General features: G+C 54.4%; 3 protein-coding genes, 1 long non-coding RNA gene and 1 other non-coding gene across 5 annotated transcripts; 3 read left to right on the forward strand and 2 right to left on the reverse strand.

Moving 5' to 3' along the window:
• The first annotated feature begins 15 nt into the window (after positions 1–15).
• LOC119221730 (E3 ubiquitin-protein ligase Topors-like) lies at positions 16–3,289 on the forward strand. Its single transcript, XM_062565862.1, is given in 5 exon segments — positions 16–1,812; positions 1,815–2,498; positions 2,500–2,641; positions 2,733–2,843; positions 2,916–3,289. Coding segments are annotated over 5 exon segments (2,736 nt in total). The 5' UTR covers positions 16–236; the 3' UTR covers positions 3,139–3,289.
• LOC134126975 (uncharacterized) lies at positions 3,260–4,404 on the forward strand. Its single transcript, XM_062561113.1, has 3 exons — positions 3,260–3,335; positions 3,377–3,881; positions 4,332–4,404. The coding sequence occupies exons 1-3, from the start codon at positions 3,260–3,262 to the stop codon at positions 4,402–4,404; spliced, it is 654 nt and encodes a 217-aa protein (XP_062417097.1).
• A 2,588-nt stretch (positions 4,405–6,992) lies between these two features.
• Positions 6,993–13,111, reverse strand: LOC119221739 (SH3 and multiple ankyrin repeat domains protein 1-like). The gene is made up of 4 exons (XM_037477798.2): positions 13,016–13,111; positions 11,937–12,114; positions 10,771–11,832; positions 6,993–8,855 (listed from the first exon to the last, which is right to left on the reverse strand). Exons 2-4 carry the CDS (start codon positions 12,051–12,053, stop codon positions 8,808–8,810), a joined length of 1,227 nt encoding a protein of 408 aa, XP_037333695.2. The 5' UTR covers positions 12,054–12,114; positions 13,016–13,111; the 3' UTR covers positions 6,993–8,807.
• A 1,638-nt stretch (positions 13,112–14,749) lies between these two features.
• Positions 14,750–16,918, reverse strand: LOC119221750 (uncharacterized). The gene is made up of 2 exons (XR_009957133.1): positions 15,705–16,918; positions 14,750–14,959 (listed from the first exon to the last, which is right to left on the reverse strand). It is a non-coding gene; the product is annotated as an uncharacterized LOC119221750 (long non-coding RNA).
• Positions 16,919–17,063: 145 nt separating this feature from the next.
• On the forward strand, positions 17,064–17,135 carry trnag-ucc (transfer RNA glycine (anticodon UCC)). The gene has a single exon. It is a non-coding gene; the product is annotated as a tRNA-Gly (tRNA).
• Positions 17,136–17,137: the final 2 nt, after the last annotated feature.

The following is a 17,137-nucleotide window of genomic DNA, read 5'->3' on the forward strand; positions in this document are numbered from 1 at the left end:
GGGCTAACAGAGTGCTACCATGTTAGCCCAGTAGCTTAAAGGCTCGTTTCAATTGTTTTAGCAGGAAGCTAAAGTAGAAAAACAACGCTTTCATTTCGGAGAATGCAAACTAGCTTAGCATTCCATTAGCTTGTTTTGCTGCAGCACAGTCAATGAAACCCCTAAGGCTGGGATTCTATCTTTGTTTTTAATGACGTGGGGACAACTGATGACGACTTCCTGTCTGTGTTCAGGTGATGGAGCCCACCAGGATGAAGCTGCGAGTGCGTCGCCGCGACAATGCGTCTGCGGACGCCACGGCGGCGGCGAACCAGGCGGACGAAGAGGAGCGTAGCCGAGAGAGCGGCCGGCGCGGCAGCAGGAGGAAAACAGGCGGAGCCACGTCGACTGCAGCCAACGCCTCCTCCTGGTCACCTCCCCCGCCGCCCACCTCCTCCTCCGCCTCGGCGCGGGCCGCCATGGCGGTGGCCGAGGAGGCGTCGCCCGACTCCAAGTGCCCGATCTGCCTGGACCGCTTCAATAACCTGGCGTACCTGGACCGCTGCCTGCACCGCTTCTGCTTCCCGTGCATCCAGGAGTGGTCCCACAACAAGGCCGAGTGCCCCCTGTGCAAGCAGCCCTTCGCCTCCATCCTGCACTCGGTGCGCGCCGAGGACGACTTCAAGGAGTACACGCTGCGCCCGCCGCCCGCCAACAGCAGCGTGGCCGCCACCGTCGCCATGGTGGCGGCCATGGCCTCCGCGGCCAGGAGCGACCACCAGATGAGGCTGATGCTGAGGAGGCACCAGGGCGCCGACGGCGAGGAGGCGGCCACGACGGCGGCGGCGAGGAGGCGGCAGAGGGGGAGGAGGTCGGGGGTGTGGGAGTGGTACCTGGACACCCCCCCGCTCGCACTGCCGCCTCTGGCTCGCCACCCCAATGCGTCTCCGCTTGTGGCGGAGGACAGCGAGGAGGGGGAGGAGCTTGGGGAGCGGAGGGCGAGCGCTGGGTCCGAGCTGGCGGAGCGCGGCGTGATATTCGAGGGCCTGACGGGACTCAGCGGCGCGGAAGCCCCCGTGGCACCCAACGACCGGGCAGCGCGGCGGCTGATGACCCGCCTGATGGCGAGGCGGCGGTTGCAGCGGGAGGGCGGGGCCGTGCGACGGCTGAGGGAGAGAGAGACGGTGGCGCTCCGTCGGGCGCTCTACCGCAGCGGCATACGGGTCCGCGGCGTTGCCGGGGCTGACGGTAACCAGGGGAAACAGCGAGAAATCACGGCGGAGAGCTTCCTCCGTAACCCCACCCACCTGAACAGGCTCCGCCCCTGGCTGCGGCGGGAGCTCACGGTGCTGTACGGGACGCACGGCACGCTGGTGGACATCGTCCAGCGCATCATCATGGCGCGGGTGGCTCGCCATGGCCTGGAGGACACGCCCACCATAGAAGAAGAGCTGCGGCAGTTCCTGCTGGCGCGCACCGACCACTTCCTGCACGAGCTGGTCAGCTTCGCGCGCTCGCCGCTCAGCCTGGAGAGCTACGACCTGCAGGCGGCGTACGAGCCGCCGGACGCCGCCATGGAGCTGGACGGGACGAGCAGCTCCTCCGACGGCAGCTCCGTCATCGCCATCTCCGAGGGCGAGGAGGAGGCGGGGCCTGCCGGGGGAAGGTCTGACGAGCCCCCGGTGGGCGGGGCCTACGACAACGACGACGTGGTGCCATCGGGAGGCGGCCTCAGCCTTTCAGTCTGGGATGACGAGACTCCAGGCCCCTCCTACTCCAGCGCCGAGCCGTCCTGCTCGCTAGCCGGCCCGCTGTTTGGCCACGCCCCCAAGAGGCCACCAATGAGGAGCGGGGAGGCAGGGAGGAGGGGGCGGGGGGGGAGGAGGAGGAGTGTCTGATCGTGGGGTTCAAGAAGCCGATAGCGGAGCGGACTCCTGAGCTGGTGCAGCTCTCCTCTGACACCGACGAGGGGGAGAAGGAGAAGAAGGAGGAGACGGAGGAACTCCCTCCCCTCCCCGCCTCCGCCCTCTGTTACCTACCCACAATCCCTCCCTCCACGTCGGGCTCCTACGGCGGCGAGCAGGAGGAGGGCGGGCCTCGTGCTCGTTCCTTGTCTGGCGGCTCCGCAGGAAGCGGCAGCTCGGTGCTCGCCGTGGGCCCGACGGCGCCCGGCGATGGGAGGCGAGGTGGGGAGGAGGCCAAAGACAGGAGGAGGAGGAGGAAGAGGAGGAAGAGGATTGGGCGCAAGAGGAGCGGCACCCTGCACAACCCCAACCGCTCCCTCTATCCCGCAATGCTGCGCCACTACTCGCGCTCCTCCTCGCCGCTCCACTCCAGCGGGTTGGGCTCCGGCTCGCCGCCCAGCCCCCCCGGCTCCACCTGGGACTCCTACCACCTCTCCCAGGTGTCCCCCTCTCTCCTCCTCCGCCTCGTCACACTCTCGTTGCTCTTCTTCCTCCTCCTCGCCCTTCGGGTCCTCCCCCCCGCCGGCGCCGGTGGCCTCGCTGTCGCCCGGGGAGCGCGGCGAGAAACCCGGCGGGAAGAGGAAGTACAAGAGCCGCCACCTGGACGACAAGGACCCCACCTGGAGGCCGAGCAGCCGGGAGAAGGGGGTGGGGGGAGGGAGGAGTCGAGACAGGCAGAAGAGGAGCGTCGGCGAGAGGTGAGGACTCTTGTTTGCTCCCTTGCTCCCTTGCTTGGGTCCTTCGGCGCGGCGCTAACCGCTCGTCTCCTTGTGCGTCCTCGTCCTGCAGGAGAAGCCGAGAGGACCGGAGCCCCAGCGTGGAAATCGTCTACGAGGGCACCGCCCCCCCCCCCGCCCGCAAGCGCCGCAGGAAGGGTCAGCTCGGGGCGCAGCCCAGCAGGTAAGTCCCCCCCCCCGAGGACAGATGTCCTCAGGCGTGTCTCCTCCGCTCACTCGTCTGTGTCCTCCTCAGCTCGCCGGTCATCATCACCTTGGACAGCGACAGCAGCCTCGATGATGACAGCAGTCCAATCAGCAGCCAGAGGACCGTCGACTTCTCCGACCTCCCCCCCCTGCCGGGGCCCCCCCCCCCTCATCCTGGACCGGGGGTCGGAGGTCGAGCCAGGGGGCCCCGTCGCCCTCGACAACATCAGCGACGTGGACGTGGAGGGCTCGCCGCTGGGATCGGACGATGATGTTGAACGACCAATCGGAAAGAGGGACACCTCCTCCGCTGATGTCTCCAGCAAGAGACACTCTGAGGTGTTGTCCTCTGACAGCTGTCTCCTAGCAACCATCCTCAGCGACCTGCGGGGGATGGCTGCGCCGGCCGCTGGCTTTGACCCCGCCCATCTGCCCGACGCCTCGATGACGCCGCCGCCGCCTCTGGAGCGTCCCCGGGAGGACGTCCCTCCCCTGGAGCGCACGTGGCAGGACGTCCCTCCCCTGGAGCGTCCCCGGAGGACGTCCCTCCCCTGGAGCGTCCCCGGGAGGACGTCCCTCCCCTGGAGCGTCCCCGGGTGGACGTCCCTCCCCTGGAGCGTCCCCGGGTGGACGTCCCTCCCCTGGAGCGTCCCCGGGAGGACGTCCCTCCCCTGGAGCGTCCCCGGGTGGACGTCCCTCCCCTGGAGCGTCCCCGGGTGGACGTCCCTCCCCTGGAGCGTCCCCGGGTGGACGTCCCACCTCTGGAGCGCACGTGGCAGGACGTCCCTCCCCTGGAGCGTCCCCGGGAGGACGTCCCTCCCCTGGAGCGTCCCCGGGTGGACGTCCCTCCCCTGGAGCGTCCCCGGGAGGACGTCCCTCCCCTGGAGCGTCCCCGGGTGGACGTCCCTCCCCTGGAGCGTCCCCGGGTGGACGTCCCTCCTCTCCTCACACAGGCCAGTCCTGTCAGGTCGTACGTCAGGGACACGCCACCCCCCCTCAAGCACAAAGACGACGGGTGTCCTCGCCTGTCTCCCGTTGACCTGCACTCACCTCCGGCCGCTCACATTGACTCAAATGCCCCCCCCGCTGCGTCCCGCCCTGACTGCTGTCATTTAGCACCCGTTGACCCCCATCTAACTGCTCCTTGTGCGTCCCCCCCCCCCCGTGAACAGGTGTTCTTCCCTACCTGCCGCTGGGCTCCTCCGGGGGGGGTCCAGGGAGGAGCCGCCTCGTCCCTCCTCTCCCTGGGGGGGCTGCAGGGATCAGACACACGGCTCCGGTCAGGTGGCCCCCGTTGACCAGCGTCCTCCCAGTGGTGTTTCTGGAGGGGGGGGGCTCTCTGGAGTCAACTGCTGGGACTCATCGCCTTCTTTCGCCTCGTCCATTGATTTCAGGAATGAGGGTCCTCCCCCAGCCGCCGACCCCCACCCCCCCCTGAAGAGAGACGCCCTTTCGCCCTTTTCAGGTCGTTCCGTGCCAACGGCGCCACTCGGGCTCTCGCCCGGCGACCTGCGTCCTCGTCCCAAACCTTCCGTTGACCTCCCCCCCTCCAGTGCGGCGGGTCCCGATGGGGGGGCGTGGCCTTGCTTAAACTCTGCCTTGAACCACGCGGCTTCACCCGTTGACCCTCATTCAAAACTACGCCGCTCCCACCAAGGCGCTGACGTCCCCCCGAATCACCGCTGCCCCCCCCGCCCTCGGAGAGACTCTCGGCTCCCATTGGACGGCGGGGAGGGACAGTGGGACACACACGCAGACTCTGCCACGTAGGGGACACAGGGACACGCGCCGGACAAAGAGGATGAAATGTTTTAAAGGACTTCAGATTTCTAATATTAAGGGTTTTTTTAACGTTTTTTTGTGATTTTGTACATTGGAAAATATAATTAAAAATGGTTAAAATTGCAGACAAATGTGTACAAATCAATTCTGATGTGTAATTAGTTTACATATCACATTCTTTTAATTGGGTTTTGTGTACTTTAAGGAATTAAACCATGCAATGCATCTTCCGCCTCATGGTGATGGTTGGTGATTGGTCCCATTGATAAGCCCGCCCACTTCAGAGCAACATAAGCCTCGCCCCCACCTGTCAATCAAATGCTGAAATAGAACGTCAGGTAAAAGGCATTTGGATGAAACATCAAATATTTTAGGGGTGAGGGTTTTCTTTTTTTTAATAAAAGCTTGATTTCCAGGCTCATGTTTTAGAACTAATGAAGATGTTGGTTTTAACACATAAACCTTAATGATTAGAACATCTGATCAGCTGATCTTCATTATTAAACATTCATCTAAACATCAGTTACTTCAGGAACTGAGCTGCAGGTCTGTTCCTCACCACCAGATGGAGCTCCTACCTGCTCCTCATCACTACTTCCTCCTCATCGCTACTTCCTATTTCTTCCTCCTCATCACTTCATCCTGCTTCTTCCTCATTGCTTCCTCCTCATCACTACTTCCTGCTTCTTCCTCATCACTACTTACTGCTTCCTCCTCATCACTTCCTCCTCCTCATCACTACTAAGGCCGTTTCTCAATACCTAAGACGGCGAGAACGGACTCGCGTTCCCGCGAGAATAGACTCGGGAGGACTCGGGAGAACGGAGAACGGTCATTTCCGCAATTGGAACAGCAGCTGACTTGATGACGTCACCACGTCAGCTGGTCTTGCTAATACGTTTTTATTTTAGTTTTTGACTTAAACATTTTACTACTCAGTCCGAAAATTACATTACGTTACTTAAAAAAGTAGTATTTATAAACTTTGACATAAAGTTGTGTTTATTTTCCTCTGTCGTTGTTGCCTGTTGCTGAGGTGAAATGCATTCTGGGATATATGGCTCTCACAAGAACAGACGAGCCTGCTCCGATGCATTCTGGGTAAAATGGGCGGGGCGAGTCACATCCGGGTATTATGACCGTTCTCGGCCAGATGCGGACTTGAGAATTGGAACAGAACTCGGGCTGCGACTGATGACGTTTCACGAGTCCACGAGAACCAAAGTCCACACAAGAACGCATATTGAGAAAGTCCTCAGCTGTTCGGTGCCCATTGAGCTCAGATCTCCGATGACCTTTGACCTCAAAACAGAGGTACAAAACAGACGAGACAATCGACCCAGTCGACTCCATCAGAATCAAACATTTGTCACCTGATCGAAGGTTATCAATGAAGTTATTAGAAAGATCATCTTCAACCAGAGGCACAAAAGAACCACAGTACTGAGTTAGCTTTAATGCTACTATTAGCCCTTGTGGTATTGGCTAGCTGTTGTTAGCTCCTGGGCTAGTTACTGGGTTAGCCTTTAAGCAGCATCTGAGCTAACTTTAGCTGATTAGTCTTGGAGCTACAAGTTCTTCCTGAAATAATTATTAATGTATTATCAATACATGTTTAATTTAGTTCACATGTTGGTAGATTTCATTACTATAGATTCCTATAGATCTCGAATTCACCATTTTTTATCCAATCAAATCGTATCGGTTTTCAGAAACCAAAATCATAATTAGCAATTAAACAACATCACGAGGACGTTTCATCCTTTTGTTCATTTAATGAAAGCTGCTTTATTCGAAGATTTATGACATACGTCAATCACTGCCCCCCCTCCCTGCTCCCCCCAGGCCACGCCCACATTCTGCAACATCGGTGCTGGGCCATTGTTAGCGCTGTTGCCGGGCAACATGCCGCACCGTCGTCAGGGACAACCAGTCTTCTTTCTCCCTCTCTGATAGGAACACCATTACTGAGATGACAAGGTCACACACACACACAGTAACACACACACACACAGTAACACACACACACAGTAACACACACACACACAGTAACGCACACACACACACACACACACAGTAACACACACACACAGTAACACACACACACACAGTAACGCACACACACACACACACACACACAGTAACACACACACACGCAGCTTCCATCTTGTGGCAAGACATTTTCACGCAAACATATTGTTCATCTTCATGGCTGCTCTCTCTCACACACACAGACACACACGGACACACTAACACACACACACACAGACACACTAACACACAGACACACACGGACACACACACACACGCAGCATTGTGTGATGCAATCACCTGACATCCACACTGTGTGCGTCCATCACTTTTTATTACAATTGATACACAAGGACGGATACAATGAGAACGAGCCCCGAATGTTTCCAGCCCGTCTGCGGCTGAGGTTCATCTTCTGGGGAGCATGAAGGTCTGAACCGGTGGTCCACGCAGGGATGAAGAATCAAAGGGTTGGAACCAGTAGAATCATGTGTAGCACACACGTGTATTAGTACACGTGGTGTACGGTTTAGTGTACACGTGGACATGGTGGCGTGCGTAGTATACGTAGAGTAAGGCGTGTACTTGGAGTACTCCGTAGTGTAGTATACGTAGAGAACCACAAAGAGATCTTTGAGATCATCAAGCTTTCACAAAGGTACCACAGAAGAACGAGTTGGACTCGACTGGTTGATATTTTGGGATGTTCTGCTCTCGGCCCACACGTCCTCCCAGAAGCTCACGGGCCACCGGACCTGGTTCTGAACTCTCTGCGGTCCGTTAGTCCGGAACGTTTGGGACTCGATGTTCCAATTAGGAGCCGATTTTTCACCCAAAATGTTTTTAATCCCAATCCTTCATTTTTACGTGAATACAAAAATACACAAAGTGAGTTTTGTTTCCAGTCTGCTTTAGTTCGTATAAAACTGCACCCTGAGAACGTTAGAACTGTTGAACCTGCTCCTTTAGACAGAGGAGAGCATCAATAACCAGAGAAGCCAGGTTCCATGAGGGGGGGCAGCTCTGGACCTTCTAGAGAGTTAAGAAGCAGATCACAAACACATCCACCAAGGTGTCCACTGGGACAGGAGGAGGTAGACAGAAGAGACGCTAACAGTGATGTGGTAGTTGTAGTCCTGCTGTGGGACAGGTGTAGTCCTGCTGTGGGACAGGTGTAGTCCTGCTGTGGGACAGGTGTAGTCCTGCTGGGGGACAGGTGTAGTCCTGCTGGGGGACAGGTGTAGTCCTGCTGTGGGACAGGTGTAGTCCTGCTGGGGGACAGGTGTAGTCCTGCTGTGGGACAGCTGTAGTCCTGCTGTGGGACAGGTGTAGTCCTGCTGGGGGACAGGTGTAGTCCTGCTGTGGGACAGCTGTAGTCCTGCTGTGGGACAGTTGTAGTCCTGCTGGGGGACAGGTGTAGTCCTGCTGTGGGACAGGTGTAGTCCTGCTGGGGGACAGCTGTAGTCCTGCTGTGGGACAGTTGTAGTCCTGCTGGGGGACAGGTGTAGTCCTGCTGTGGGACAGGTGTAGTCCTGCTGGGGGACAGGTGTAGTCCTGCTGGGGGACAGGTGTAGTCCTGGGTCGACCCCCTCGCAGTGAAGTCTTTCCTTTGAGGTCAACTTGTCGTCCGGTTTTGGTCAAACTGTAAAAGGTTTTGTAATAAAACAGCAGAAGGTCCACACGAGGCCTAAATCCTGCGGGTGAGGCTGCGGAGGGGTTAGGAGGTTAGGAGGCTAGGAGGCTAGGAGGCAGAAGAGGCCATAGCTCCCTTGTTAGGGTTTTATTTCTGCCAATGAATGCAGAAGGTGTTCGGGTCACCTGGACTGTGACGAGAACATCGAGGCTACGAGGAGCTTCATCGGGTACCAACAACTCTCCTCAACATCTCGCCTCTGCTACCGGCCAGGTGACCAATGGGAGAGGAGCGATGCCCAAATACAGAGATGATGTCATTCTGTATTTCTGACAGGAAGTCCCCGCCTCCCCCACACACCATCCAGCCTGGGGCTCCAAACTGGTTCCAGGACTTAGTGTGGAATCCTAATCCTGGTTGACATCCAGAAGTCTGGAGTGATCTGCATTTGTAGTCCGGCGGTTACTTCCTGTTCCACATAAAGCGGCGCCGAGGCTAGAAGAACCAACGGAACGCCTCGCCATCCGTCCCGACCGGCGGGCGCTAACAGAAGAGACAGAAAGAAGACGTGAGACAGAGAAAAGGACTCAACAATCACAATGTGTCAACATTCTACTTGTGTAGTGACCAGCAGGGGGCGACTCCTCGGCTCCCATAGACGTCTATGAGGAAATGACTCTACTTCTGTGTAGTGACCAGCAGGGGGCGACTCCTCTGCTCCCATAGACGTCTATGAGGAAATGACTCTACTTCTGTGTAGTGACCAGCAGGGGGCGACTCCTCTGCTCCCATAGACGTCTATGAGGAAATGACTCTACTTCTGTGTAGTGACCAGCAGGGGGCGACTCCTCTGCTCCCATAGACGTCTATGAGGAAATGACTCTACTTCTGTGTAGTGACCAGCAGGGGGCGACTCCTCTGCTCCCATAGACGTCTATGAGGAAATGACTCTACTTCTGTGTAGTGACCAGCAGGGGGCGACTCCTCTGCTCCCATAGACGTCTATGAGGAAATGACTCTACTTCTGTGTAGTGACCAGCAGGGGGCGACTCCTCTGCTCCCATAGACGTCTATGAGGAAATGACTCTACTTCTGTGTAGTGACCAGCAGGGGGCGACTCCTCTGCTCCCATAGACGTCTATGAGGAAATGACTCTACTTCTGTGTAGTGACCAGCAGGGGGCGACTCCTCTGCTCCCATAGACGTCTATGAGGAAATGACTCTACTTCTGTGTAGTGACCAGCAGGGGGCGACTCCTCTGCTCCCATAGACGTCTATGAGGAAATGACTCTACTTCTGTGTAGTGACCAGCAGGGGGCGACTCCTCTGCTCCCATAGACGTCTATGAGGAAATGACTCTACTTCTGTGTAGTGACCAGCAGGGGGCGACTCCTCTGCTCCCATAGACGTCTATGAGGAAATGACTCTACTTCTCTCTTGATTTATTCCCTCAGTAAACATTGTAAACATGAGTTTATGGTCTCAGTCTCTAGTTTCAAGTCTTCTTCAATGCAGCATGATGTTCATTTAGTGAATGATGGTCCATTTAGAGTCAAACAGACCATGAAGATGATGATTGACAGGTCTCTATGTCCTTCTCAGATGACACCTCCTGCTTGCAAACAACCTACATGCTGAAATGGAGGCTTCCGAAACACGTCACCATGACGACTTCTCATATTCAGCCTGCGGCAAAAAAGGTGATGTGTGACCTGATGATGTCATTTAGGTTTGTACGTCTTTTTGTCTTCGTCTTTTCTCTTTTCACAGGAGTTCAATATTTTATTTGTTGCAGGGTAAATTTTCTGATTAAGTCATGTGACACAACGATGAGGCAAGAATGTGAAACCTGCTTCGCACACACACACACACACACACACACACACACACACACACACACACACACACACACACACACACACACACACACACACACACACACACACACACATGCCACCAGTATCCACAGGTCCAATTAGTGTGTAATTGAGGAAGATTATGGCTCTTAATTCACTCTCTTACAATGTGTGTGTGTGTGTGTGTGTGTGTGTGTGTGTGTGTGTGTGTGTGTGTGTGTGTGTGTGTGTGTGTGTGTGTGTGTGTGTGTGTGTGATATATTGAGTCATCAGTGAGGTTAAACGCTGGTATCAATAAATTATTGATCGGCCCTAATTCTTACTACACACGCACACACAGACACACACAATAATCTCCATCCCTCGTTTTTTCACTCTGAATCAGTGGAGAGTTGGTGTATGTGTGTGTGTGTGTGTGTGCGTGTGTGTGTGTGTGTGTGTGTGTTGGCAGCCTGCCAGACCCTGCAGGGATGGAGCTCTTGCTTTTCACCACCCGCCATCTGCACAGCGTTCACACACACACCCAGCAGGGAGCGACGCTTGCAGTCATCTGGGTTTCAGTGAGCCGGCGCACACACAGAAACACAAACACACACACTCACCTCCAGCGCCCCCCCTCCTCCCCCCGGCTTCTTCTTCAGCTCCTCACACTTCCTGAACTTGCAGATCTGGTGACCCGTCTTGCGGTTGCGGCAGGACGAGCAGACGCCGCAGTTGATGAGCCGTCTGCACGGGCTGCACACGCCGCAGCGCTTCCTCTTCCGCTTGGACGCGGCGCCCGCCGACGAGGACGAGAGGGCCACGCCCCCCGCCGTCACCCCCGACGACGAGGGTGAGGAGGAGGAGGGGCAGGGGGAGGAGGTGGCGTGCTGCTGGCAGTCCGTCAGCGGCCGCTGGCCGCCGGTCATCTGGAAGGCGCTGGCGGCGGTGTCCGTGATCCCGGGCCCCGCCGACCCCATCGCCATGACGATCACCCCGGGGGGTAGTCCCAGCCCCCCCAGGAAGCTGCCACCCATCACCGCTCCCCCAGTGCAGCTCGCGCCCTCTGACAGGCCCATCATGTCCGGGTGGGCGTGTCCCTGTTTGCTCATGGCGCCGCAGTCCGCCCCGCTGCCGTAACCAGGGAGGAAGTTCCCGTTGCTAGGGGCCATGGGGTGATTGTGGGATGTTCCCTGGGCGACAGGAAGTGAGGAGGCGGCCTGTCCGTGTTTGTCCGCTCCCGCCCCCTCACTGCTCCCCCCGCTCCCGCCTCCTCCCTCCCCCGTCGCCGCGGCGCCCTGCTGCATGGTGGTGCTGTGGGGGTGCGATGAGGTGATGTGACCCGTCGTTGCCGAGGGGTGGTGGTGGGGGTGGGGGTGGTGGTGATGGTGGGGGTGGTGGTGGTGCGTGTCCGGTTTGGGCCGGCCCCAGAACATGGCTGCCGGGTGGTTCATGTTTATGTTGTCGTGACAACTCCAAGGCGTCGTAGCCATGGCACCCAGCCTGGCAGCAGCAGGCGGGAACATGGGGGCGGCGGCCGCCAATCGCGCCGCCAGCTTGGCGGACTGAGGGAAGTTAGAGACGTTCATGTTCATGTTGACGTTGGTCTTGTAGAAGCTGGCGATGGAGGAGCGGTACCGGTCCATCTCCGTGGTGTAGTCCAGCATCGGGGCCAGGCTGGACACCTTCAACACACATCAGATCAATACCTGATCCATGATCCACGTCACCTGATACGGGATTATTAACCGACGGTGGTCTTTCACAATCACAAAGGATGGCAACTAACCTGTCCTTGTCCACCGTAACCATGGTGATTCGGGTGATGGTGGGAGGGGGCGGAGCTTCTTTGCAGCATGGAGGAGAGGTCGCTCTCCACACAGACGCCACTCGTCATGCCTGACATGACCTCACACACAAACACACACGGGCTCACAGCTGGTTCTGATTGGTCGACACGTTCTGCTCTGTGAAGAAAAACCAAGACGTGAACACATCAGGAATTAATCTGTTCATTTTGCACTAAGGCGCTATGCTAACACGCTATGCTAAGATGTTACGCCATGACTCTGATGCTATGCTAAGACGCTATGCTAGGATGCTATGCTAAGACGTTATGCTAAAACGTTGCCCCATGACACTATGAAACAATGGTATGCTAAGCCGCCATGCTAAAGCGCTATGTTAAGATGTTACGCCACGCCTCTGATGCTATGCTATGACGCTATGCTAAGATGCTATGCTAAGACCTTACGGCAGGTCGCTACCATAACATGCAAAGAAGCCTCGGCCATGATGCTATGCTAGCACACTGCTTTATGGTCCCACAAGTTGTGTTAAACATACGAGGTTATGACACGTTGTTTTCATGTTGTGTTACAACACAGAGCCCCTGCCTTTGTGAATGAGTGTGTGAAACAAACACGTTGAGAAGATGTGTGAATTTGTGTGAAATGTGGGGGCGTGTGCACGTGCGTGTGTGCGCGTGCGTGCGTGTGCGCATGTGTTTATCCGTGGAAGGAAACAAAATGTGTGCAGCTCCCAGAGGGGGGAAGTGTCTGCGTGACGTGCGCGTGCGTGCGTGTGCGCAGCGTGTGTGAAAATGTGTGTGCGCTGCCCCCCCCCCTCGAGACTAATTACCCGTCTGGTCAACCGGGCGCGAGCTCCGACAGAAGGTCACGGTGCCACCGGGCGCGACACATTACCCCCCCCCCCTCCTCCTTCCCTCCCCCCAGGCACACTGCGCGATGCTGCGGGGGGGAGGGGGGGGGGCGACCAAAATATAAAAAACGGCAGACCCGATAAGAGCGATAGGACCGGAACAGCGCGGGGAGCAGAAGATGGACGGCGCGTGCCGCGGCTACTTACCGGGCCCTCGAGGAGGAGGAGGCGGAGGAGGAGGAGAGGAAGGAGAAGGAGAAGGAGACCGTCTGGGAATTAGCCCGCCACGGATCATGGCTGGCGGGGAAGGAGACAGAGAGAGGAGGGGGGGCGGGGGGGGGGGGTGCACCGGGAGGGATTTGTCGGTCTGTCGGTACTGAGGAGGGGGGGGGGCGGTTAACGGGGGGCGGATGGATGATCACCTGGGCTTGGCACGAGCGAGCGTGAAGCGAGGCGGGTGGGGGGTGCGTGGGGGGGGGGTCTCTGTGGAGACCTGCAGGGGCGGGAAAAAAACACCACCATGGGAAGAAAGGGGGGGTTAATGGCGGAGGTTTGGAGCCACACAGTGAGAGGAGGGGGGGGGGTTCATGTAACCGAGAGGCGTGTAAGTGTGCGCGCGTGCGTGTAAGTGTCGGCTCGTGCCCTCCGCCGTGCCTCCTGCTGTCGGCGCCGCGTGAGGCGCCTGATTGGTGAGGTGAGATGAAAACACGAGGCACGAGACCCTGGAGATGATTGGCTGTCTGCTCGCTGGGAGACGGGCGCGTTTTTTTACTTCTGGAAAACTTTATTCAAACAAACAAGTGTAACAGGACACAAAGAATTTCAATTCATGCATAAAGAGACTCGCTTCTTCTCTACTGGAGAGCGTTAAATATTCATCTGTCTCCTGAGACGCGGCGAATCGCCTCCTAGCAGCATTTCTGAGACAGATGTTCATGCTTTTAAAGATGAAGGCCTCAGGGACCTGGTCCCACCAAACCCCTGAAACATCAAAGAGAGGCACACGTGTCAGGAGCACCTCCTCCTCAGGAGTCGTTCATATGTCAGACAGTTCAATGGTGACAACACACGACGTAGTGCAGCAATAAGATAAAAATATAAAGAAATATATGATAAATGCAATGAGATCATCACGTCTCGCCACAACACCTGCACTCAATGTGGACCAGACCCCGTCCCCGGGTTGATAAACACTGTGAGGGACACAATGCAGCCGGTCCACCAGAGGTCCACCCAGGTGTCCTGCAGCTTGTGTGTGAGGCCTTTGAGGACTCCATACTGTCCTGTCCCTGTAGGACATCTGCATTCAGTCAGTGGACAGAAGGTTTGAGGTGGAGGTGACCAGTGGGAGCAGATCCAGGGGGGGGGGGGCACAGATGTTTAAGAATACAACTTGAAGCCAAAGGAAGAATCCTTTGAGTAGCATTTATTAAATGTAACACCCTCCATCTTCATCAGGTCTTCTTCAAGGATGGACCTACCAGGCACACGGTAGGTCTGGTCCATCACTTCCCTCAGACGATTGGCTCCTGACCATTAGTGGGTAAAGGTTGTCGCATCGTGGTCACGTGTCCGTGGTCACGTGTCTGTGGTCACGTGTCCGTGGTCACGTGTCCGTGGTCACGTGTCCGTGGTCACATGTCTGTGGTCTGTTGACCTGCTGCTTTGGGTCCTCTTCACATGTCGCGTTTCTTTGGGCTTTAACCGACCATCAGACGCCAGTCGTGGATACCTGTCACTCACTGACAGCCAATCAATGTGCAGCATTGTTGCCACTGTCCAAGGTGCTGAAACACCGTGTCCAATTGTATCTATTTATCAACATGAAAAAAGTGTTTCATGATGATCAGCATCATTTGATGATTAGAACTCACTCACAGGATGTGATGAAGCTAAAGTTCAAACCCGTGTAATGGCTTCAAAACTCATTGATGACATGCAGACAGCGTGAATCAGATGTATTTATTAAACACAACAGGGACATTCCATGTTGAACACAGAGCCTCGTAGTTCCTGTCTCCTTCAGCAGGTCCTTCTGCTCACTGCGTTTATAGAGCAGGAAGTGGACAGATGCTCCTCCGCTTGTCTCCTTCCTGTCTACAAAGGTCCAGTTGGTGAGGACAGCAGGGACAGAGACGGACAACGTGGCATCTATAAAAACAGAAGACAGATAAGTCCTTCTGACCTACAGAATCATACACTTCTGAGGGTAAACATATAATTTAATGTAATAGGGCGTGACCTACAAGTTAGTTACTTCTAGTTGATGCTGAATCGTTGGAAAAACTTAAATAATGTTTTGTCTTTGTTGTCTAAGTCAATATCACTTAGAGACACGTTGTGTTCAGGGTCTGCTGATAGTCAAGATGTTTGTGTGTCAATGTCCAGATGATCTAGAGGTAAATGTGTGTCCTATAAGGTGAACAGCATGATGTCATACATGTAAAGATGATTACCATCCTAAGGCCTTTTTAATGTTAAGTCAAGTTTTAATGTTTATCTTCCAGCTACATGTTCCAGTCCTTGGGAAGAAGACCTTTGAGTAGCATCAATGCACCACTTGTTTGTGTCTCCCTCTTGCAAGTATTATTCAATAAATGTGCTGATTGATGATTTACACCGGTGTCTGTCACAATTATTACTATTGATAGTAAGTTGATGCAAGAAGGTAACTTTACATCTTCACTTTACTGCAGCTGTACACTAGAATGCTCCCTAGATTTAGTCAGAAAACTGTTTCTAATTGACAACAAGGAAACCACTTTGAAGACTTTGATGAACACTATTTGTGAATATTCTTAAGATGCAGGTATAAAATACACAGTTTATAGCAAAGTGATTGAGTATCTTCATGTGGTAGAAACAAAGAATTAAAAGAGAGCCGAGGTTTAGTCACAGCTCTGCACTTGATGCTTTGAAGGAAAGATGGTCAACGTGGGCCCCCCCAGCTCCTCCTCTTCATCCTCCACTGTGATGTAAACATACAACAATGAAAACGTCATTAAATGAACATCTGAAGTGCAAACATCTCCTTCTGTGTGTATGGAGGAGCCAGAGGGAGGAGGCTGCTTCTTCTGGAGATGCACCTGGAGCTTTTGCATCTTGGTACCTGGAGGACAGTTCTTCTTCAGGATGAAGGGTGCAGAGCAGCATCCCTGCTGTCCCAGACATGACATGTTAATATGTGTATTGAAGTGAAGTTCACCTTCTGACCATTAAACTACAGTAAGAATATCTATTAACACCACAACCTGCTGTAAACAGTGTATTTATAAGTATAAATCCTGCATTCAAGTAACTCACTTGTTACTTAATCAAAGTCTACAGACAAAAAGGTGAGCTTCAAAATAAACCACGAGGATGAAAAACAAAAGTAGCCGTGATGCAATATATATATATATATATATTATACATTATCCTAATCATTGAGGCATTAATCTGTTTACATTTGACTGACTAAGATCCTCATTTATTAGTTGAGTAATCAATAATTCAATAATCATCAATAATTACATCTGTGACATGCAACTAGTAAATAATGCAGCCAAACACAACTAACAGGTGACGTAACACTAACATAAATGCATTTATTGGACGTAATACTTGTACAAAGTACAGTATTTATGGCTAAAGACGTTTTTAAAGTTGACTGTTCTATGTACGTTGACAGTATATCATGTTTAAACAGTATAAGCTGAACAGCTGGTGAGTATCTATAAGATCTGTATTCTAAATCTATTAAGAATCTATGTTAAATAACATACAGCAGCAAACGCTGCGCATTTATCTGAATAATTATTAAACATTACATTTCATGTACTTACAGTTCAGCGTGACTTCCACAAAGCGCGAGGTCCGGTAAAGGTGCGCCGTCTCTTCGGTGCTCTTTCCCGGCTAGACTGACGGAGAATGTCCGGAGATACTCTTTACATCCGGGTAATCGCTCGGCCCGCACTACAGCGCCACAGGGGGCCAAAGATATATTACATCCGTAGTGGTTTAGCACTACCATAGAGAATGAATGGGATTTGGTTTAGGGAGCTAACCTCTTAGCTTGTGCTAACAGTGCTAACCATGAAGCTAAAGCACATCGATAGAGCAGCGTGCTAGCTGACTAACAATACATCGCCTTCCACAGCAAACTGATTTATATGCTTGTTTATTCGTAAAGGAAGCGGCCATTAACAGCGTGTACACGTGTACTGACGTGTGAGGAGCAGCTTATGTAGGACACGGTGGGTGGTGACACTCGTCAGCGTTGGTGGTATAGTGGTGAGCATAGCTGCCTTCCAAGCAGTTGACCCGGGTTCGATTCCCGGCCAACGCAAA

The sequence above is a fragment of the Pungitius pungitius genome, chromosome 1 (genome assembly GCF_949316345.1).
Source record: "Pungitius pungitius chromosome 1, fPunPun2.1, whole genome shotgun sequence".
Classification (NCBI taxonomy): Eukaryota; Metazoa; Chordata; class Actinopteri; order Perciformes; family Gasterosteidae; genus Pungitius; species Pungitius pungitius.

Bases quoted from the DNA above. Each gene is read 5' to 3' on its own strand.
- LOC119221739 (XM_037477798.2), bottom strand. From the start codon at position 12,053: ATGTCAGGCATGACGAGTGGCGTCTGTGTGGAGAGCGACCTCTCCTCC. The intron at 11,833-11,936 runs GTTAGTTGCCAT...TGTGTGTTGAAG, and splicing joins GTTACGGTGGACAAGGACAG to GTGTCCAGCCTGGCCCCGAT. The intron at 8,856-10,770 runs GTGAGTGTGTGT...CTCTTCTGTTAG, and splicing joins GAGGAGGGGGGGCGCTGGAG to CGCCCGCCGGTCGGGACGGA.
- LOC134126975 (XM_062561113.1), top strand. From the start codon at position 3,260: ATGGCTGCGCCGGCCGCTGGCTTTGACCCCGCCCATCTGCCCGACGCC. The intron at 3,336-3,376 runs GTCCCCGGGAGG...CGCACGTGGCAG, and splicing joins GCCGCCGCCGCCTCTGGAGC to GACGTCCCTCCCCTGGAGCG. The intron at 3,882-4,331 runs GTGTCCTCGCCT...CGCCCTTTTCAG, and splicing joins CTCAAGCACAAAGACGACGG to GTCGTTCCGTGCCAACGGCG.